Raw genomic sequence first — 23,541 nt, forward strand, 5'->3', positions numbered from 1 at the left:
CTATAAGTTCACTTGATATTTTCTCTTTCCATTACAAACCTCAAAGGTGGAAAAAATTATCTTGCTATTGTAAATTAATTTGGATAATTATACAATCAGATGTGGAGCTAATATGTCCCTCAAATATTAATTTATTTTATATTGTTTTCATAATGGTTAACTACTATAGGCACTAGTGTTCTTATTTTGGAGATAAGGGTCCTAAATATAAATCCTTGACTTATCTGAGGTCAGCTCTGGAATTTTAGCAGAATGTCAAGGATACAGCCAGGGACCAAGCCTTCATTCCTTTAATATTAGACTTTACTGTCATAACAAAGTAACCCAAAGTATTTTGTAATTCTGATGCTTCTCTCTTAAAGCACCAAAGGCTAAGAAATTTAAAAACTCTTTTTAAACTTCCACAAGGAAACACTATAATGTGAATCTGAAGAAAGTTAGAACAATTAGCAAATTTACCATTTTACAATTATGTTAAGTACGTCTTATGTAAGCACTTAGGCCTAGGTTGGAGGTATGACCCAGGTCCCTGAGGTGGAATGCTTGGTGGATGAAGTTCAAATACACAGTCTGTTTACCCATGGACATAAGTGGCCTTAATCAAAGCAGAACACATTTTTTAAAATGTTGATTTTAAAAACAGAAGTGTAAATAAGACTGTGATTTATGAATCTGCTAATGCCCTTCTCTGCTGTAGACTTCAGAAAGATCGAGTCTTTGGCTGTGGTAAATATAACGAGAGTGCAGACTTGTCAAAGCAGTAATAGGAGCTCTTATTAAAACTCTACTTCCACTAAGAGTTACAAATTGTCTTCCTTCTTTCCAGCCCTTAAAGAATGCGTTCCAGAAGCAGTGACACGGAGGGCTCAGCCCAAAAGCAATTTCCAAGACATAGTGAAGACTACAGTTTCCAAGGTCCTGAGGACATGAAGCAGAGACAGCAAGACAAAGACCCCACCAGTGAGTCGGATGCAATCCTTCCATATCCTAAGTCACACAGTGGTAATGGCCACCAAGGAGAAGACCTCTCAAGAGACGACCTATTATTTCTTCTCAGCATTCTGGAGGGAGAACTGCAGGTCAGCTGGGTTAGAATTATCCCCCTCATGCTTCAAGGGGAAGGCTGCTTATGAATTTTGTGTGGTGGTTGCCACAGAAATAGATATTTGTGCTTCATACTTGTATATACATGAAAGCAAAGTGTAAGTACACATTCACAGAATTCTCTTCTGGCAGCACGAAGAGCAATTAATCACATCTAAAAGGGCTGTTGTTATGACATGCAATTGGCATGCACATTGTGAAAGGTCACATCCTCTGCCCATGCTGCTCACAAGCTTCAGTGCACAGGCACGTATGGGTAACAATAATAGCAGATGACTTCTGGACTGGTTTAAATAACAATAGGTGCTTTTGTACCTCACATGAACTGGCTCCTAGACTTGCCCTGGCATTATTAACCTACACAAAAAACTAAAAACAGCTGCTACATATATAGGAGAATCTTATTTCCTATCCCTGAAAATGAAAATGCCAGTCCATTGAGGCATATCATGTTATCTGCTTGTCAAACACAATAAAAAATGTAGAGTCTCCCCATGTTGTATAGTGATCACTTTTAAAAACATTATTAATGTGTAACTAGACTGTAAGAAGGATGAAGTAAAGGGACATAGTTTTGCTACCTTTTCTAAAAGGTGCTATAACCAAATATGATTTGTTTATATTTGAAGGAGAAGAGAAAAAATACTCAACTACACAAGAAATCACTTGCAGAGACTGCTGGTAGATAAAGTGGGCTTTCTGAAATGCTTTTTGTTCCTGCAGGCTCGAGATGAAGTCATAGGCATTTTAAAGGCTGACAAAATGGACTTGGCTTTGCTGGAAGCTCAGTATGGGTTTGTCACTCCAAAAAAGGTGCTAGAAGCTCTCCAGCGAGATGCTTTTCAAGCAAAATCTGCCCCTTGGCAGGAGGACATCTATGAGAAACCAATGAATGAGGTATGTATCACATCAGGGGTGTGCACCGAGTATGCTCACCAGCCAGTAAAGCACTAGGCCTGGCAGGTAAGCAGGACATGTAACTCCTTTTTCGATTATTTATAGTTGTATGTTTAAAATCTACCCCAGGTAGATAAATACTACATGTTCTACAGGAAAGAAAAGGAGAATAAATCATGGATGGGATGTTCCCACTGGGTTTGTTTCCTGACATCAGACTAAAACCTAACAAATGCAAGAGAATTCCTCTCTTTTTCTCTCTCCCCCTCTTCCCCTCTTGTATAAACACATAGACACACAGACACACACAGATACACACAGAGAGACACACACACTCAGACCCAGACATACACACACACACACACACACACACACACAGAGGAATCTGCACTTCTTTTGGAGATCTGAAGGCAATAATAAAAAACAGATAAAGTTTAACCATAGAAGTTAATTTCTTTGAAAACACTGAAGTATTATGTCATAGAAATTTTGAGCATGAATGGAAATGATCTGAAGAATTATCCAGGAAACAGAGTTTTAGGAAGCATACATTTTAGATGAACACATATCCTCTTTTTCCTCCAAAAGTTTAATGACAGTAAAGACTTCTCCCCACCAAGTATGCCCAACAGGGACAACAGCAAAGATGAACAGTCTCAACACGGCCACCACTGCACAGAGATACAGCACTGCTTGCTCTTTTACTTGTTGACATTTCTGAAACTCCCTGGCATCCTTATTTTATTCTTCTATTTTCTTCTGAGACCTCAATGGAAAATTTCGTAATTTTTCATTTTTATAAAAAGGAAACAACTAGGAGCATAAGTTAAGGCTAGAGAGAGTGAAAGCAAATTTTGGGTAAATTTCCCCCACATACGCTCTGGCAACCTACCTCAGGACTGACCTCTAATGTCCTTGCTATTCTTGTCTTGGGTGTCTCATGACAGAAGCCTACCATCTTGCCAAATTGTGAAGGAGTTTGGTCATATGGATTTGCTTCTCTGAGGGGTGAGGATGAGACCACCCAAAGTCTGTTGATTGCGCTTTAATCCAAATTTTAAACAAGAGGAGCCGAAGCCTCATTCAAGTCAATAGTGTTAAAACTGTATTCTGGCTCCCAACACAGTGACTGTGAAACAGCATTAAGCACAAATTCCCCAACCAGTATAAGTGCAAATGCAAGTTAATTATCACTGAACATATACTCACAAAACTCCACAAATGGTACAACCCCTCAACACTTCAGAGTAAAATGAAACAGAATAATTCCAAACTTATCCTGAAATCAGTAGGAAAAGTTTTAGTTACTTTTGTAACTAAATAATTCTATTGTACACACGCAAAACCGGAAACACCCTCTCTGCAAATGCTTGCAATCCTAACTCTGCAAAGTGTCCCTAAAAGTTATCCATAATTTGGCCCTGCTTTATAAATCCAACCTTCCTTGATTACTCAACCAACAGATACCCCTACACACACACACACACACACACACACACACACACACTTCTCACATTCCCATCTCCATGATTTGTCCGTTTTCTTCTCTTGCCTACTTCCCCCTGATAGATTTCTCTCCTCAGCTACCAGTCTCTCCCAGTTCCTTGAAGCCCCGATAATTCTATCTACCCAACAACCCAGTTGCCTACCTTTTTCCTCTATCTAGGAAGTAATGGGTGAGGGGGGATATCCAGAAAACAAACAACAAAGGGAAATTCTGACTAGGAGTCCGTAGATAGGGCTGAAGAAAAGAAAGAAAGTGGGGTGTTCCCACTAAGACCATACCGGGGGCACCCTAATTACATCAGGGTAAGGATGTGCATGCTAAAAATTTATTATTTTGTTTTCCTCCATCTTCCTCCTTTTATTTTCCTCATAACGTTCTTTTAAAAAAATGTGAAAAATCTCAACCATGTCTAGGGTAAACTAAAGGGGATTTATCTATTCCTAAGGCAAAATACCTTAGAAAAACAAACTGTTCTCAGCTATGTCATATGTTAGGAACACTGACTTAAGGTGGAGGCCTGCAAGCTAGAACAAAGGATGTGGATGGGGAGAGAGGGAGGGAAAAACTCAGAGTCCAGAACGGTTTTAACCTCCTATTCCTTTCCAACCTAGGCTTCTATACTAAAAGTTACCTTAAAAAAGATACTTGAGTTAATGGCCTAACATATTCTTAGTTCTTCCAAAAAAGATATCAAGAAAAATATAACAACAGTTTGGATTTATCAAGGTACTGTAACAAAAGAATCTGCATACCTTATTAGCATTACCTTAGGGCAATTCTTCAAGTATTGATACTTATTTTAAGCAACTGTGTAGTTCAGCTTTTAAATTTCATTTCATAATTTTCATTGTATAAAAATAGTTGTGCTTACTGTCTTCAGGGTGCTTAATGTCTCTTTTAAGAGTGACAGACAACAAGTGATCACACAATAAGTATATAATACACACTATGTTAATTTTTGTGGTGAAAACCACAAAGCACTATGAGGGAGTATAATGGGGGATTGAATTTAGAAGAATCAGGAAAGCCAAGTTCCAGAGAATGAGTAGGGGTTACTCAAGTAGAACATAAAGAAATTCCATTTCCAGAAACACTGTGGATGACATATCATGAAATCATATCACTAAAAAATACATAAAAACATTAGATAAAATATCTAGCATACGCTTAAGTGCATGGATGAGCTTTACATGGAGCTAGAGAAATCCTGGAGCCAGGAACTAAAAAGGGAAATTTCCACAGACTAGCTTCTGGCTGCACATATTTTCAATCTTTCTCTTCTATAATCCACAAACTTCCAGTGCTAGGAACCAAAAGACATATTCATTTTGCAATATAGCCTCTGGCTTTTCACTTTTGACAATGGCTGGGTGAGCTGGCACAACCAGAATGCTACCAAGATTGACAGTAGAAAGGTAGATTGTGAGAGTGACCTGAAGCTCAGTAGATGACCAAATAAGAATGACAGAAGACTATCACCATTCAGGGTGACAATAAAACAAGGAAGGGCTTTCAGAAGAGTCCGGCAGGGGTCATGCAGAGACAAGAATCATGCCCCCATTTCCAGTATCTGAGATACTGAGGCAGTGTGAGAATGAGCAGTCTCTATTTTAGGATTCTAGCATTATCCAGGAAAACCAGGTTTCAGTAAAGACAGGGAAGAAGATGGAACATTTTATGAATAGCATATTCGGTTACCTTTGATCTACTAAAACAGCCAAATAATTTCTCTACTGTCTGAACTAGCTTTATCTCTACTAGTATATTCAGGGTATCAAAGAAAAAGACAATCTTCAAAGAGCCAACGAAAAAGAACAAAGAGAACCAAAGTCATAGCTCAGAAAGAAGATAAAGCCCCAAATTAGGGTGGTCTGTGACTCAGGAGCTATTAAAACAAAGGTCATTATTCTTTCCTAAACATATATTAAGCAACCAAAAGCAAAAAGACTGACGATCTCTCTGTCCTTCATTCTCTTTGACCACGGGAGAATCCAACCTATTGGAACACATTGGACTTCCTTCATCCTAGGCAAGGAGTTGGATTGTATTAGCGGTTGTGGGTAGGATATGACATCAGGGAGGCTAAAATGATAAGCTTGTCATTGCACAGTAAACATTAACGAGTTATCTTTTTAATCTTTCTTCCTGACACTCCCTAAAGTGACTGAGTCTTCCTGTTTTCTTCCCCAGGCTTCATTCAATCCACAAGTGGGGCTAGATCAAAAAGGGGCAGTGGTTCTTTGATAGTCCCTTAGTGCTTAATGATACACCACCTTATACTGCTCCTAATTGTTTAGTGTGTATATCTTATCTGCCTAGTAAGAGTATAAGCATTGAGACTTTAAAATTCTCCCATGGCAACTATCATAGTACTAAATACATATAGCATAATAGACGCTTAATAAATAGTTGTTGCCTTGAGAAAACTGTGGCAATAAAATTGATCTTAGAAATCAAGCCCAACCACTACATTTATAATCGAAAAACCTGAAGTACACAACGGTTAAGTGGCTTGGCCAAGCACACACACAACTGGTGGAAAATGAAATGAGTTCAGACAAGCTCAGGTCCATCATTTGATCTGTAGGAATGAAGAAGAGACTGAATTGAGAACAACTGGCATATTTTCTAAGAGGTATTCTGGGTATGGAGAAACAAAGGCACAGAATAAAACTTCAAGCATAAGCTAAAACATATCTAGAATCACTTACACTTTCTTTGGGAACTTTCCCTCTGCAAGGTCACTATTTGACACCTTTCCAATTTCTGCTGTTGACAAACATGAGGTCCTTAGCACCAAACAGCATGCAGTAAATATAGGCCATTCTTCAAGAGTCATGGAAGGTGAGAGAAGGAAAACCCAGAGAATTAGACATTTCACTGATATGAAGGAACAAATAATTCTACCCAGGAGTGACCAGAGAAAGCCATAAAGGAAGAACAGGAAAAGTTTTGGGTGGAAGGGGAAAAAGGTTTCTATGTCCTGGCACTGAAAAAAGCAGTCTTGAAGCACCACGGTGTGTTCTAAGAACTACCTGAAGTCTGGTGTGGCTAAAGGCTGGGTGAGAAAGACGGGAGGGTACGGAATGAGAATGGGGTGGAAGTGTCAGGAGGCCAGATGGTGAGAAACCTTTCAGCTCTGAATAGGAGAGTAGAGTAATCCCACTGGTGGAAGACTGCGCTGTCACTGATGAGGACAGGCTGGATGGGGGTGAGGCTGAAGGAAGAGAGAGCCCTTAGGAGATTATGTAACAACGGGCAGTGATTCTTTCCAACCTTCCTTCCTTGTCCCTACAAACAAACAAATAAGCAAACAAACAAAATAAGGAGGAAAAACACAATGGAAAGCAATAGTAGATTAACTAAACCTTCTCTTTTCTCTTTTTGGGCTGAACTAAGTTTAATATTCATGTCCATACAACTACAAGAAGCTATCTGAGGAAGTTTCCTTTATGAAGCCTCCCTTAGTCATTCATTTATGCTTTACTAAATACCTATTATAATTATTCATTTATTAATTCTAGGGCCGATCTTGTGATAAATTGAATGTTTCTCTAAGTCAAACGGCAAGCTCCCTAAATTAAGGCTGATTCTATTACTATTTCACTCTCAAATTCTAAAAGCAGTTGATTTGAATTTCCCTTATAGTGCAGTCTAACGTTTGGGCAACTGGAAGGAGTTTTCAGAGAACTGTTATTGCTTGAGACCCAGGACAATAAACATTACAACCTCCCTCTCAGAGGATGGTCATTAGTTAAAAGTGACTCTAATACAACTTAGCAATTTCAGCTTCTACAAAAGGATTGGTCACATTAATTAAAAATCATCACCTATATGACATAATGAAGTATTTTGTGTGTGTTAAGTCACCATTATAAACCCATATTAGAAAACTAGACAACCAGCCTAAGCGTTTAGAGGTCAGTTGGGTTCTGTATGCTGGGACACCTTTATTCCCTTCTTTTTCTGAAATGATTTGGCCATTTTTGTGCTTTGGATTCCTAGTTAAGTATGTGCTTTTTAAGGATGTACGATTTAAACTGGCTTCAAATTCAGAGTCACAAATTTTCAGTCTTTTACAATAAAGGCAAAGGGCAAAACCAACCAATATTATCAGTTATAGTTTAGTATTTAACTAATCTAGACAGTCACATGCTTTCAAAACCATGTTCTTAAATGGATTTTAATTTATCACTGGTCAAAGATCCTGAAGCACATTTGTTTTAATCAGTCTACTTCCCTCTTTTCTTTCTTGATTCCTTGCTTGCTTATTTTGTTTTCAATCTGTAAGCATATACTATATGCACCTACTATAAGCAAAGCAGTCTATTAGATGTTAAGAATTTAAGAAAAATAGAATGTAGGCCCTGCTTTCAGGGAGTTCACAGTCTAGTAGAGGAGACAGAAGTAAATAAGACACAGGGTAATTGTTTATAACAGAGATATAAGTAGGCCACGGAAACCAGAAAGGACTTGGTGTTTACACCAGATCTATACCAACACAGAATTGATTAACAAGAATTTGAAAAAAATACACAAACACCTTTATGAATAATGCACTGAGAAACAGACCATGGATCCAAGAGACGTACGTGGGCAGAGTACTTTAGGGAGGGCTGCGCAGCCAGGGAAGTGGCAGAATCAAACATTGTACAAGGATTCCTTTACTTTTCCATCATTCCTCTGATATGGTTTCCCTGGAGAGAAAAGGAAGTGGCAAAAAGGGGGTATGGAGAAATTGTTCAGATATTTACAGAGGAACCAATTTTTCTTTCTGGTTAAAAAAAAAAAATGATGACATGGGAACTAAGATCCCACAAGCCACGTGGTGTGGCCAAAAAAAAAAAAAAAAAGATGACAGTAAGAAAGTTACATTTGTGTTGAAACATCAAAAAGTATCAATTAACAAGAGTAATGATAAAAAAACTAAACAGGAAATCATAAACCCACTGTTGAATTAATTTGTTAAAACTTGGATATTTCTAAAAGAGGGAGAGATGGCAGTATTATGAATGATTTGTACTTAGACTATTAATGCATTTTCTTTTGTAGTTGGACAAAGTTGTGGAAAAACATAAAGAATCTCACAGACGAATCCTGGAACAGCTTTTAATGGTAGAAAAATCTCACAGGCAAACCATATTAGAGTTGGAGGAAGAAAAGAGAAAACATAAAGAATACATGGAGAAGAGTGATGAATTCATAAGCTTGCTAGAACAGGAATGTGAAAGGTAAGGCTACTTTGGAAAAGGCAGTGACCTATCCTGCAAATTCTTACTAACCTTTCACTATGCGCTGGGCATTATACCAAGGGATACAGGGATACAAGGTAAATATGACAACCTTTGGTCTCAAAAATCTCATGGTCCAGAGTGAGGAAAAGGATATGTTTAAAAACAATATCAATACAATGCAAGAATAACCGGGTGTGATAGGACTGTGGAAACATAAATGTTGGGCACCTGATTCTTCAAGGGAGTGCCCTGTGAAAGCTGCAGAGAGGAGGTAACGGGTCTAGTCCCTATGCAACCAAGAATGGAGACCACATACAAGGCAGGGTCAGGAGTTAAGTACCACAGCATAGAGGTAGGACAAGAGTATGGGTACTGAGGGAACTCAAGCTTTCCACATGGCTACAGCACAGGGTGTGAGAAAAGGAAAGGCTAGACACAAGCAGCTGGATTTTATACTGTTGGCAAGAAGGAGCAAATGACAAATTATGAGAAGGAGAATGAGTTATCAGGGATGCTTTCTTAAGGAACCATTAAGGAAAGACAGAAGAAAGACAGGGGCAGGTATGTGTTCCAATGGCTATAGGGTTAGGGAGGATGGGGCATAACAAGAATTATTTATGACATATAGTCAATATGAATTAGTGACTAATGTGACTAGAGAGCAGAGCAAGGAAAACAGGAAGTTATACTCCTAGTTCTTCACCAAGGTACAGAAAGCAGGAATGGGGCACAGCTTTTTGTTGTTGCAGGATTTCTGGTTGGGGAGATTCAAAAGATGGAGGGGGTCCTGTTTTAGACAAGGGGGTCCTGTTTTAGACAAGTTGAGCATGAGGTACCTGGTGTCTTCCAGTGTTCAGTGGGGAGAAGGATGTGTCTAAACAGACAACCCACCGTTAGAAATATAGGTCTGGAAAAGGTTGGGCTGGTGATGTGTATTTGCAGCCAGTGATAGCTGAAGCTATGGGTATTAGTGTGGTGAGGGGAGAGAATTTTGAGACAGGAACTCTAGAAAACAACACAACAACCCATCAAGTTAGGGTATTCCTCCAGAAAAATGGGTCAAGAAAGGAAGCTGAGAAGGAATGAAGAATGGTGGAGGATTAGAAGAACTAGAAGAGAAAGCAAGGAACCAAGCAAGGAAAGACTTTCAAGAAAGAGTGAGCAAACAGCACCAGATAATACAGAAAAGGATGACCAAATGTCCCAAGGTGGCAACAAGGAAGACACTGAAGAACTTAATGAGCCCTTTCAATAAAACAGTGAAGGCAGAAGCCAAATCGCAATACTTTGAAGAATAAATAAGAAATGAGAACACAGAAGCTTAAAATGTGAACTAGTATTTAGCGAAGCTTGGCTACAAAAAAGGAGAAAATGGTTGGTAAACATTTTATAACCATATGGAAAGCAGGTTATTTTGCTCAACTTTGACCCTGAATCACCTTAGAAAGTATGAACATCCATATTAAATTGAAAGAACAATGACTCCTCTCTATTAATACTGCAAAGATAGAAAATAACCAATCTTAGCAATGTCAAATTTTTACTGGACCTTCATGTCACTTTTGTTATTCCATGTATACTTCTCTTATGAGTTACAGAGCTAACGATGCTACATTCTAACAATCACAGAAAAATACAGAAAAAAAAATTACTGTGAGCTCCCTTTTCTAAAATACTAGTAGTCTCAACTGTTTTATTTGACTACTTACAATTCATATTTTAACTAGGTAATCAAAGTTACATAATAGCTACGCTAATGGCAAACTTTCATTTCTTTTCAGTGCACTTCATGGTAGTCGTCAGAGCACTAGAGATTCAATGGCCCTCACATCCAGTTTCTTTTTCTACATTCATCAGGGGTTTGTTTTCTACTCACTACACAGAGAGGGGGTCTTGTTACCTTGCCTCTCATGAACCTGAAATATCTTCAGAGGCAGATTAAAGGAGCAAAAGAAGTCTGGCACCAAGGGAAGGTTTGGCTCAGACCTTACAGTATAAGATTTGTTATTCAATGAGACAATGTCATATTAAATATTATTTCGAACCCTTGTGATTTGGCACCTGTGGCCTCATTTGGCCTCCAAAACTTATTTGGCACTAACTTGTTGAACACAGACACTTCCTTTCATCTCTCATTATTATGAACATTTATTGACCATGGTCAGAGTGCTGCCTGCCATAGAACAAAGAGGTACTGGAGGTCCCTGCCCCGGGGGCTTAACCACATTAATGGAGAAGGCAAGAGGATACAGATTTAGGGTGGAAATGTGAAAGGCTGTTGGTGGTATAGTTCTAATGTTCACCATTGTCTCTCTACTATCTTCTGGAGGAAGGCTGAGGAGGGCTATCCAGAAGTAACACTGTAAAGCTGGTAGGCAGATGGTGAAGATTATTTAAAGCAAGAGAGCAGAGAGGAACAACACTGAGAAATGAGAACAAAAGAGCACTAGGAATAAAGGCCACGGGCTAGAGGAAAAGGAAAATAGTGGGATGAACGTAAATTGTACACCAAGGAATCAGTATATTAAGAACGGTATTTCTACATGTATCAAAGTAGTTTAAGAGGGAGAATTTAAAAGATCACATTTTTTAGCCATATAGGATGCAAAGGTTTTTTGTCTTGAAGAATAATGAAAGTAAACAAACCATTACCAAAAAATAGGAAAAAATGACTGGAGTGATTCTCATTCCCTGTTTAGCCACTCCAGAAGATATGGGAATATTCAGCTATTTCTGTTTGCCCAGGAACAGCTTCCAGATGGAACTCTTTGGGTGTGAGAATGCTAAGGCTATTCTTGACTCACATGATACACAGACAATTCTCCTGCTCCATCTGTACATCACAATTCCCATATCTTGGCACTGTTGGTGCACTGGCCCTTCCTGGCCCCCCGCTTGTAGCAGGGAGACTGTGGGCCTCATGAGGCATAATTGACTTCCACTTGCTTTAAGGCCATGTGCATAAAAATACTAAATGAACACCATCTAACAAAGAGGTGGGGAAACTAATAATTTCAGGTAAATATATACAGAGGAGGTGCTTACACAAGAGAGTAAAATACCATTCATGTGTCTCATTCTGACAACAAATGACAGAACACAAACCTAACTTTAGTGAGAGTACTTCCTCTCAAACATGCAGCCACCCTTCACAAAAGCAAGACTAATTTATTCTAAGGAGTCAAAGAATAATGTTTACTTCCTTCCTCAAACAAAGTGATGTAAGCCACTCCGGAATCAGTGACCCTCAGTACAAAGAAACAAAGAAAGAATATCATAACCCCCATAAACGTGGTTTGAGTGAATATAACTATAAAGAACTATCTGATTGAAACTCTGAAAAATACTGTGAAAGTTTAGTGGTCGTATTTTTAGTGTTAGATAATATCTACTTGGAAAGAAAATAAAAATTAAGAAATACATGATTGAGATAGTTAATGAGACCTGAGAGGGTGTAATAATGGATTTCAAATTAAGCCTCAATTTCTGTGTTTTCTTCGGAGAATTCATTTTATGTGGAAAACCCTAAAGGAGACTGATGTCACACATTGAGTTTAGGCCAAAATGTTTGCCAAGTGATGTCGCTGTCGTAATCAGTAAACAATTGGCTTTCCCACTGCCCGAGGGTGGGGGCAGGGAACAGCTCAGGAAACCCAGTTCCCAAGCGTGTTAATGCAAAGTTTCCTTCGCTGTAATCTGTGCAGTTTGGTCTGTCCATAAAATAATTATATCGACATTTCATGACAACCTTCTGTTCACTGACCAGCTCCAGTGTGTGGATGTGTGTGTCACTGATGACCTGAATTATGTATTTGGCTGAATTACAAGTGGCGTCTATGTGAAAGGTTTTATACAAAAGCAATGCCAGTAATTTTTGGCCTTTCTGGATGGCTTCACAGGAAAGCCAAAACAAAAATCACTTTTAGTCAGTGCAATTTTGCAAAATTTTCCCATAAGTGAAATGCCAATTTTGTCTGTACTTTCAAAAAAGCTTGCATAATTTTTTTCCTTTTTCAGTTTCAATGGGGGAAAAGGCTGTGAAGGGGAAAAAAAAAAAAAAAAGAGTTTCCTTTTTTTGAAACCATGCTTTCTTTTTTAGAACACTAAAACAAACCATGTATACGAACCATATATATTACTGCATTTCTGGCCTTGAAACCACTGAAGTGGGAAACAAATATTGTTATGGCGACTCTGTCTAAAAATGTGGCTTCAACTATGGATTTTTTTAAAGCCTTAAATTACTTTTCATAATATCTTGGCCAAGTAGGTTAGCACTGTTAATTCTGGTTTCATAAAGCAGGACTTCAAATGGTAGCTTCTCAAGAGCGACATAGGAAGGAAGGAGTCACAGGCAGAATTAATTTCTTGTTCCTGTACTGAGCAGGTGTGACTAGATAGAATAGTGGCTCAGGGGGCAGAAGGGTCTTTGCAGGAAAGTCAGCAGGGACCCAGCTTCAAGGGTTGTTGCCTTGACCATACCTTGGACTAAGTCCTTAGTAAAGAACAAAGCGTTTCCCCCGTCCCTTTGGCTGAAGCAACTTTATAAAGAAAGATTTCCATCATCAACTCTTTTCTACTATGACAGGCCTGTTTTCTAGATGGGCATCAGGAAAGGTGAGTGAAACACTGAGCTATATTTGACCCTCCTGTTAACTGAGTATATTGGATTACTTTCAAAGGCTTCTCTCAAAAAACATCAAATCTTCTTTCTAGAGGCTTTGGATACTCCCCTGAAATATAAATATATAAATTTAAATATATAAATGAATAAGTGTATTAATCTATCTAATTTTTTAGTTAGTTTAACTAACTAGTTAGCTATTTAGTGCTGCTTGCCACTCATTCATTCACCAAAACAAAAAACAAAAAAACCCCAAACTAAAAACAAACAAAAAACCCCCCAATTAATTAAATGCCTGCTACATGCCAGGTCCTGTGCTAGATCCTAGGTGAAGTGGGTAGATGTGTTCATCACTGACATAAAACCCCAACTTATTTGTGCATGTGTAAAACAGAGACACCACTGTAGACTTTATGATTTGATACTAATGCTTCCAGGGCACTATGAGATCATGATAGGTAGGAAAAAAAAGCACCAGTATGGTACAAAAACATAATACATGAAATACTTATGAAAATAAAACATTCAGGAGAACTCAATAAACACATTAAACTAGAGTACTTTACTAGAGAATTCAATATCTTGCAACTATTGCCATTAGGATTTTCAATGTCTTTGGTCTTAAACCTCAGCTTTTAAGAATATCCCATGAAGCATAACACAGTGGGCATAAGGTTTTTTAAAAATAAATAAACTAAGTCTACTTTTTAAAAATCATATTTGGAAAGCCAGCAGTTTTAAATTTCATGCACACTAAACTATTGTTGTAGAATGCATTGTACTCAAATGCAATCATTTCCTTTCAGTTTTCTGGCAAGGAGTTGTATGTATTACGTACTCTCAAGGCTATGTCTTGCAAGTTGTGAAATGGATGCCAGATCTCCATTTGACCTTTGTCATCGGTATCCAGTTCTTTGTTAGAACAAAATGGAGACCACCACAAACACATATTTTGATATTATAATTCTACAGAAAATCACAATGTGATCAGCCTAGTGTTCATATACCTCAGACCTAATAGGGTCTGGATAGGGATGCAGAGCGATTACCTCACAAGGATACCAAAAAACCCATTTAGGACTGTACATCATGACTTAACTTTCAACAGATGTCACAAAACCATACCCTTGTAACTGCACAATTCAGTGGTTTCTATACAAAACCATTTAATTATAGAGGTTAAAATTTGGATAGAGCGATGATGCTATTTTATTGCTATTCCTTCCCAGAAAGCTGAACTAAACTTTACAAATAATATTGGGTGTATATGTGTATATACAATGATTAGTGAATTTACTGCTCACAAAAGAATACTACAAATGTTAAAAAGCAGTCTAAAAGGAAACATAACGAGCACAGGGAAGGATGAACTGGGAACTTGGGAGATAGGGGACTCTGGTCTGCAGACTGGATCTGCAGCTCGTGTGTAACCCTGGGCAAATTCCATTTCTCCAATCTTGTATGTAAAAAAAATAGGACAGGCTTACATCATTTGTGTGTCTCTTTCGGATCTAAAAATCTGTGATTATGTGATTGTTACGAATAAGCAACTTTTACTTCAAGCCTATGATTCTAACCCACACTATCAAAAGAGGTCAGTGAGAATGATAGCACCTCAACCACCAACTTTAAATCCAAGTCTGTAGTATTTCCATTCTTAAAGGATATCTAGATTTAGGTACATCCTATTGCTTCTTGAATGTCACATATTCAAACCTGAACTTATCATCTTTGCAAATCCAGGTCAATTTACAACTTTTCTATTCCTGTTTATTCCACCACAGTGAATCAATCCATCAGATAATCATAAAGAGTTACGGACATCTCTGAATCCTAAATTTAAATCAGAAAAGACCTAGCAATCTAGACCAACCCTCTAATTTTTGAACTGTGAAAAGTGAGGCCCATCAAGACTCAGCTAGAAACCTCCAAATCTTGCTGCTAAACAGCAGCAGAGCCAGACTAGAAGCTAGCTCTCCTGATAACATACAATTGAAAAAATAAAACCCTCATAAAGTAATCTATAGATGATTCAGGTGTTCATTCTGTGGTACTGACACTGCCGTTGCAACATTATAAAAGGTCAGTCAAAAAGGATATTAAGGACTGTAATTATCCAACAACCCGCATAGCCCTAGGAGAATGCAGGACATACAGTAAGACCTGGATAAATACATCTAACTGGCTCATAGCTACTAGCTTAACAGCCCTATAAAACAGGAAGCCAAAGACTGAATGCGGAAAGGCAACCTCAAACTTCTGTTCCATCTGACTATAAAATATAAAGAGGAAGAAGAGTCATTAAACCATATCAAAATAGAAAATTTTGCCTCATAAATGGAAATCAAGGGAACATTAGAATTAAGCTGTATCCTGAATTTGCAACTTGTAGGTAAACTTTCCTGGCAAATGTTTATTATTCCTCATGAGAAGATGAAGCCAAACGGCTTTGGCCAGCCATGACAATGGGAGATGCCTGGCACAAATGATGAGTAAATATCACTGCACAGAAAGGCCTTTCCTTGGAAGGGTGTAGGGTATTGGAGTTAAAAGCATAGACCCTGGAGTCAGAACCAACAAGAGTTTGAAGCATGGTCCCATCCTCTCATCTGGTCCTACTAGCTATTTGACCTTGAACGAAGTACTTAGTTTCTGTAAGTCTCAGTTTCACTATCTGTTAAAAAAATGATATGGATCTCACAAGTTCTTACAATTACTAAATTATATAATGCATAAAAAAGTGCTAAGTATGGTGTCTGACACTCAGTAAACATTAGCATCTTTCTTCAAATCTGCCTTTCTTCAAATTAGTTCATTTGCATACTCTGTGCCACACCACTGGGCATTTTATGGATTGCCAGGAAGGCACCTAACTGGACCCTATGCTGGGTGCTAAGGATGTGATGATGAATCAAAGCTTTCAAGGGACATACCCTTCAGTATGGGGAACAAAGACACAAAAACAAGTGCAATGTTGTGTTACAGATGCAATGACAACTGAGAATACAGAGCAGGCACAAATGAAGGATCATTCTCTAGGCCTGGTTGTATCTTATTTGCTTCAGAGTAGGGGTATTGGCTGAATGTCGTAATGATCTAACACTGTAACACCGAGCTGGACACTATAGTACTCAAAAACTTTTTTTCCCCCCTAAACCATGGAGACCTATTTCCCCCTTTTGGAAATCATAAACAGAAAGGTTAATGCAATGATATTATGAAAAGCACAGCCTACCACATACTCAAAGTTAAGACTCACTCAAAATGATGGTTTTTAAGTGCACCAAAAGACTCCACTGTTCCTTGGGCCTGCCAGTGTCACAAGATCCCCACACTAATCACATCTTCTTGCTTAAAGGGATTAAGTGGGCTTTTGATTTGTTTTTTTCACAGTTCCTTCCATAGGGCCAAAACCATGGAAAAGTATAATAAATATTTGTTGAATAAGTGACTAAAATGTAGAAAAAGTTGTTACATTTTAATTTATTATTTTCCATTAATATCTTCTCATAAATTAGCTTCTGGATTAGTTCTTTTCACTTAGTCCAGCTTTGGAGAATAGTATATAAAAGAAGTCAATTTTGATAGGGGAAGCAAAATAAGCTTGAGAGCTTTGGGATTATCCTAGAGAGAAGAGATATAAAACAGGATGGGTCAAGGCACTGGAGGAGAGAATGATCCAAAAATGGGATTTTAAAGTTAAAAAACATAAGAAACATTAACTATTTAAAAAGCTAAAAATAACTCTCTCAATTCATACTTTGCATAGTTTTTGTACCCTACTTTTTCACTAATAAAAACATCATGAACATTTTCCTAAATCACCAACTACTCCTCAACACCGTAATTTTTAAGTACATGAATACTACTGTGTCATATAGATGTAATTTATTTAACAAGTTCCCTATTGTGGGCATTTAGATTCCTTCTACTTTTTCACTTTTATAAAGTACACTATGATGAATAGCCTCATACTCCAGTTAATTTTTACACCTTTGTGATTGTTGCCTTAGAATAAATTTTTAGGTGTGGAATTGCTGGGTCAAAAGTTATAAAACTTTTAAGGATTTTGAAAACTGTAGCTAAATTGCATTCTATAAATAGACTATTTATACTATGACTAGCAATGAAGGAGAGTACCAATTTCTTACTTCATAACTTTGCCTGGGACTAATCTTGAATCTGACCTCATTTAAAACACGACGTTAAAAAGTATGTAAAGTGAATGTTCATAACATGAATCAGACTTTCCCAGTGACTTAGGCTTTGGCTTTAGAGATGTGTTACTTCTGACAAAAAAAATTCTAACATATCACCAAAAACATACTCAAACATAACATTTTCTTGAAAGAATATTTTGCCATTGTCAATATAATTTCAGTATATTTCCTCTTCCCCAACAAATTCAGATTTTGATGGCCTATCATCACTGATGTTCCAAAACACTGCTTCTGTTGCTTTTCTCTGAAAGGTCTGAAACCTCCTCTCTCTGTATAATCCCACACAAGACTTAGAGTCCAAATTCAGAATCCTGGCTCACCTTTCCCACCACATGACGAATTTGGCAATAGTCATAATGCATATAGTATTGGCCTTACGTAGACAAGTTTGATTTGTTTAACACTGTGGAATCCAAAGTTCACTTTGTCAAATTCCCCTTTAATAATTTGGTTGGTTAGGAGTACGTGAGAATTCCATAACAATTTCTCCTATTCAACTCAATTTCTACTCGCCAATTCTCACTTCCTCATGTATCCTCCCTATTTATCATGCATAATACATTATGCCCATAGTATTTTCCCATTTATTTCCATGACTTTCCTGATGACAGCATGAAATATTTGAGATGCCTGGTGAACAGGTAATTTATATCTTCAGAAGATGTTTCAGAAGAAACATATTTGCAGGATTTATGAGGCTGAGTACGTGTTTTCTTCAAAATAATTAATTTCTACTTCACAGTTTGTCACTTTATATTATGCTTTTTTTTTTGTTCTGAGTACATATGACATTCAACGCATTTCATGCCATAACAAACACTGGAATATATATATATATATATATATATGTAAAGAAAAAAGTTGGGAAAAAAGAGAATCACGTGTGGCTGTCACAACACTGTTTAGTAAACATTTCCTTCAAAGATATCAGAGAGATCTCAAAATGCAATATTTATCAGTAATGCCGTTAGTGAGGACCAAATATAAGTGGCAATTAAAAAGACCATTTCCCTGTGGGGCACATCTGTCATTTGCTTTATGTCAAATTACTTCTTAGTCTAAACAGATTTGTTGATTAATCAAATTCCAGCTAATAATCTACTCAAGAACACTCCAGCTGTTTTATACACATACTTCCAAACATGATAGCATTAAGCCATTAGGACAACACTTAGATTAAATGAATGGTCTTTTTATGTGTTTATTTGCAAAGACAAACATGGAGAACCCCCGTGGCTTCTTCATGTGGAAGAATTCAGTGGCTTACTCTCACCATTCCTTTGAAAGATAAGATTTTTATCAATAAACAAAGAGGCACAAAATAACAAAAATGTTGGAAGGGGGAAAAAAATCACTCCTTAATTTTCACCTGTGTTGAAATCTAAGTGAGGCATGCCTCAATAACAAAGCAGAGCAAATCAGACAAAACTTCATCCTGAAAAAAACCTCTGGATGGCAAGAAATGAATTCTCTTCTAGACTGGAAGGGTTTAATCTTGAAACATACCTCCTTGTCTCCTCTGAATAAGCCTGTACTTTTCAAATTGATTTTATTTTGTTTGTTAGGGAACATGTGGGGCAGTCACTCAGTTTCCACTTCCAGTTCCAGAAAGAAGCCTCAGGAATCCAAAGAGGTTTGTAGCTTCGGAATGAACTTTTCTTGTACCATGACTGAACGCTCAGAACTCACCAAAGCATGCAAAGAACCCAAAGAAAGTTGGTTAGCTTCTTAGGACTTCAGATATACCATACAAGGGTGAGAGAGGGAAAAAAGGACAAACATACAATCATAGGCAATTCAGATGAACCCAAATTCCAAAATGTTTCAGAAACAATGTTCAAATTCTGCTTTTTTTAAATGATGATAGCTAATTCACACTTTCTTGTAGATGCTGTATTTATTAACAATTATTTTCATTTAAAATATATCCAAAACATAAAAGGGCATGTGGCGGGGAGGGTGTTGCAGCCTCAAATGCCTTCAGGGGCCAGCAGGGTAAGGTAAATGACAGGAGCAGGCTGGGTGTATACAATAGGGAACGGTGAAGACCTCGAAAACCTGCAAAGCTCAAGCCCATCTGGTTAGCTATCTAAATAATTACTTCAGTATTATCAGTAAATAAGAAATAGGCCCTATGACACAGTTGATCCAGAAATGAAGAAGCAAGACTTCAGGAGTCCAGCTCTGAGAACAGGATATGTATGGTGAGGAAAGAGAACCAATGTTCTCTGGAACCTTACAACAGAAGATGTGTACTGAATCAGAAGGATAAGCACTGGGCACCCACACTAGGAAGTACAGGTGAGGTGGACAAGCCTGTTTATCATGGCTTCTTTTCTGCCTTCTCTTTCCCACTCGTGTATAAGCTCCTCAAGAGCTCAGACATGTTGTTTTGTTTATCTCTGTATCCCTAGCCCCTTGAAGAGAGTGCCCAATAGATATTTATAGAATAAATAAATGTATTACTCTCTCCAAACACAGTCACTAACATGAGCACTGTAACTGGTAGCAGCAGCTATGGGGACGTCAAAGGAGCTGTTGGTTTTAGTGGAGACTGCTGCCCAAAGGTCCCCTGCTTTTTTTTTTTTTTTAACTTAAGTATAGTTGATTTATAATGTTGTGTTAGTTTTTGGTATACAACAAAGTGATTCAGATTTTATATATGTGTGTGTGTGTGTGTGTGTGTGTGTGTGTGTGTGTGTGTATATAAACACGTATGTATTTTTTTTCAGATTCTTTTCCATTGTAGTTTATTATAAGATACTGAAGACAGTTCCCTATGCTATACAGTAGGACCTTGTTGTTTATCTATTATATATATAGTAATATGTATCTGCTAATCCTAAACTCCTAATTTATCCCTCCCCCACTTCCCCTTTGGTAACTATAAGTGTGTTTTCTGTCTGTGAGTTTGTTTTGTAAATAAGGTCCCCTGCTTTTTGATGGCAAGAATAAAAATGTGTTATTCTTTGTTTGTACTTCTAAATGTTTTTATACTGACATACATATGTCACACTACTGAAATAATATAAAAACATTAAATTTCTTCAAGTTCTGTATATATATTTATATATCTCACACATTTGAAAACAAAACAAAATAATAAAATGACAACAGAGGTGCAACCAGCAAAATCAATATTGTGAGAATTCTGTATAACAAACAACTTGCTTTCATTAACGAACAATGTACAGGGGAAATATAGAGGGGAAATTTTAAGTTAAAGAAATTTTAACATTTCCATAAAGTGCAAAGCATGATCTTATTTGAATCTTGATTTGAAGACACTGTAAGAGACAAAAAGAGAGATAGACAGAAAATATGAAAATCAGGGAAATTTGAACACTGTGATATTTCACAATATGAAAAAATTATTCCTCATGTTTGGGTATGTTAACGGTATTGTGATGTATATTTAAAAACAAAACCTTATGTTTTAGAGATATATTCTGAAAATATTAAAAAATGAAATAATAGGATGTTTGGGATTTGCTTCAAAATAATCCAGATTGGGGAGCATAGTATAGGGAAGGAAAAATAATTCCCACTCTACCCTTTTGAGTTCTTAGCTAAGACCCACTGAAATGAAAGACAGGTTAGAGGCGCCTTCAAGATGGCGGAGGAGTAAGACGTGGAGATCACCTTCCTCCCCACAAATACATCAAAATTACATCCACATGTGGAACAACTCCAACAGAACACCTACTGAACGCTGGCAGAAGACCTCAGATTTCCGAAGGAGTTTCTTCCCAAGGCAAGAAACTCCCCCCATACCTGGCCATGTGGCTGACAGGGTCTTGGTGCTCTGGCCGGGTGTCAGGCCTGAGCCTCTGAGGTGGGAGAGCCCAGTTCAGGACATTGTTCCACCGGAGACCTCCCAGCCCCACGTAATATCAAACGGCGAAAGCTCTCCCACAGATCTCCATCTTAATGCTACCACCCAGCTCCACTCAACAACCAGCAAGCTACAGTGCTGGACACCCTATGCCAAAAAACTAGCAAGATAGGAACACAACCCCACCCATTAGCAGAGAGGCTGCCTAAAATCATAATAAGGTCACAGACACCCCAAAACACAGCACCGGATGCAGTGCTGCCCACCAGAAAGACAAGATCCAGCCTCATCCACCAGAGCACAGGCACCAGTCACCTCCACCAGGAGGCCTATACAACCCACTGAACCAATCTTACCCACTGGGAGCAGACACCAAAAACAACGGGAACTATGAACCCGCAGCCTGAGAAAAGGAGACCCCAAACACAGTAAGTTAAGCAAAATGAGAAGACAGAGAAACACACAGCAGATGAAGGAGCAAGCTAAAAACCCACCAGACCAAACAAACGAAGAGGAAATAGGCAGTCTAGCTGAAAAAGAATTCAGAGTAATGATAGTAAAGATGATCCAACATCTTGGAAATAGAATGGAGAAAATACAAGAAATGTTTAACAAGGACCGAGAAGAACTAAAGAGCAAACAAACAATAATGAACAACACAATGAATGAAATTAAAAATTCTCTAGAAGGAATCAATAGCAGAATAACTGAGGCAGAATAACGGATAAGTGAACTGGAAGATAAAATAGTGGAAATAACTACCACAGAGCAGGATAAAGAAAAAAGAATGAAAAGAATTGAGGACAGTCTCAGAGACCCCTGGGACAATATTAAATACACCAACATTGGAGTTATAGGGGTCCCAGAAGAAGAGGAGAAAAAGAAGGGACTAAGAAAATATCTGAAGAGATTATAGTTGAAAAATTCCCTAATATGGGTAAGGAAATAGTCAATCAAGTCCAGGAAGCCCAGAGAGTTCCATACAGGATAAATCCAAGGAGAAATACAACAAGACACATATTAATCAAACTATCAAAAATTAAATACAAAGAAAAAATTTAAAAGCAGAAAGGGAAAAGCAACAAATAACATACAAGGGAATCCCCATAAGGTTAACAGCTGATCTTTCAGCAGAAACTCTGCAAGCCAGAAGGGAATGGCAGGGAGTGGAAGGGAGTGACATATTTAAAGTGATGAAAGGGAAAAACCTACAACCAAGATTACTCTACTCAGCAAGGATCTCATTCAGATTTGATGGAGATATTAAAACCTTTACAGACGAGCAAAAGCTAAGAGAATTCAGCACCACCAAACCAGCTTTACAACAAATGCTAAAGGAACTTCTCTAAGCAGGAAACATAAGAGAAAAAAAAGACTTACAATAACAAACTCAAAACAATTAAGAAATTGGTAATAAGAACATACATATCGATAACTACCTTAAATGTAAATGGATTAAATGGTCCAACCAAAAGACATAGACTGGCTGAATGGATACAAAAATAAGACCCGTATATATGCTGTCTACAAGAGACCCACTTCAGACCTAGGGACACATATAGACTGAAACTGAGGGGATGGAAAAAAGATATTCCATGCAAATGGAAATCAAAAGAAAGCTGGAGCAGCAATTCTCATATCAGACAAAATAGACTTTAAAATAAAGACTATCACAAGAGACAAAGAAGGACACTATATAATGATCAAGGGATCGATCCAAGAGGAAGGTATAACAATTGTAAATATTTATGCACCCAACATAGGAGCACATCAATACATAAGGCAAATACTAACAGCCATAAAAGGGGAAATCTACAGTAACACAATCATAGTAGGGGACTTTAACACCCCACTTTCACCAATGGACAGATCATCCAAAATGAAAATATATAAGGAAACACAAGCTTTAAATGATACATTAAACAAGATGGACTTAATTGATATTTATAGGACATTCCATCCAAAAACCACAGAATACACTTTCTTCTCAAGTGCTCATGGAACATTCTCCAGGATAGATCATATCTTGGGTCACAAATCAAGCCTTGGCAAATTTAAGAAAATTGAAATCGTATCAAGTATCTTTTCTGACCACAATGCTATGAGACTAGATATCAATT

At 37.7% G+C, this 23,541-nt stretch overlaps 2 protein-coding genes across 7 annotated transcripts in view; one reads left to right on the top strand and one right to left on the bottom strand.

The window, feature by feature from the left end:
- The window catches only part of CMSS1 (cms1 ribosomal small subunit homolog), a 393,286-nt gene that overhangs the window by 264,091 nt on the left and 105,654 nt on the right, over positions 1-23,541 (bottom strand). The window lies entirely within an intron of this gene.
- The window catches only part of FILIP1L (filamin A interacting protein 1 like), a 306,240-nt gene that overhangs the window by 183,593 nt on the left and 99,106 nt on the right, over positions 1-23,541 (top strand). For all 6 annotated transcript variants that reach the window (XM_059921292.1, XM_059921291.1, XM_059921295.1 and 3 more), the window contains 3 exons: positions 827-1,079; positions 1,828-2,001; positions 8,561-8,739. In XM_059921292.1, the coding sequence (XP_059777275.1) occupies positions 837-1,079; positions 1,828-2,001; positions 8,561-8,739 (596 nt within the window). In that variant the 5' untranslated portion in view covers positions 827-836. The remainder of the gene's footprint in view (positions 1-826; positions 1,080-1,827; positions 2,002-8,560; positions 8,740-23,541) is intronic.

The sequence above is a fragment of the Balaenoptera ricei genome, chromosome 4 (assembly GCF_028023285.1).
Source record: "Balaenoptera ricei isolate mBalRic1 chromosome 4, mBalRic1.hap2, whole genome shotgun sequence".
Taxonomy (NCBI): domain Eukaryota; kingdom Metazoa; phylum Chordata; class Mammalia; order Artiodactyla; family Balaenopteridae; genus Balaenoptera; species Balaenoptera ricei.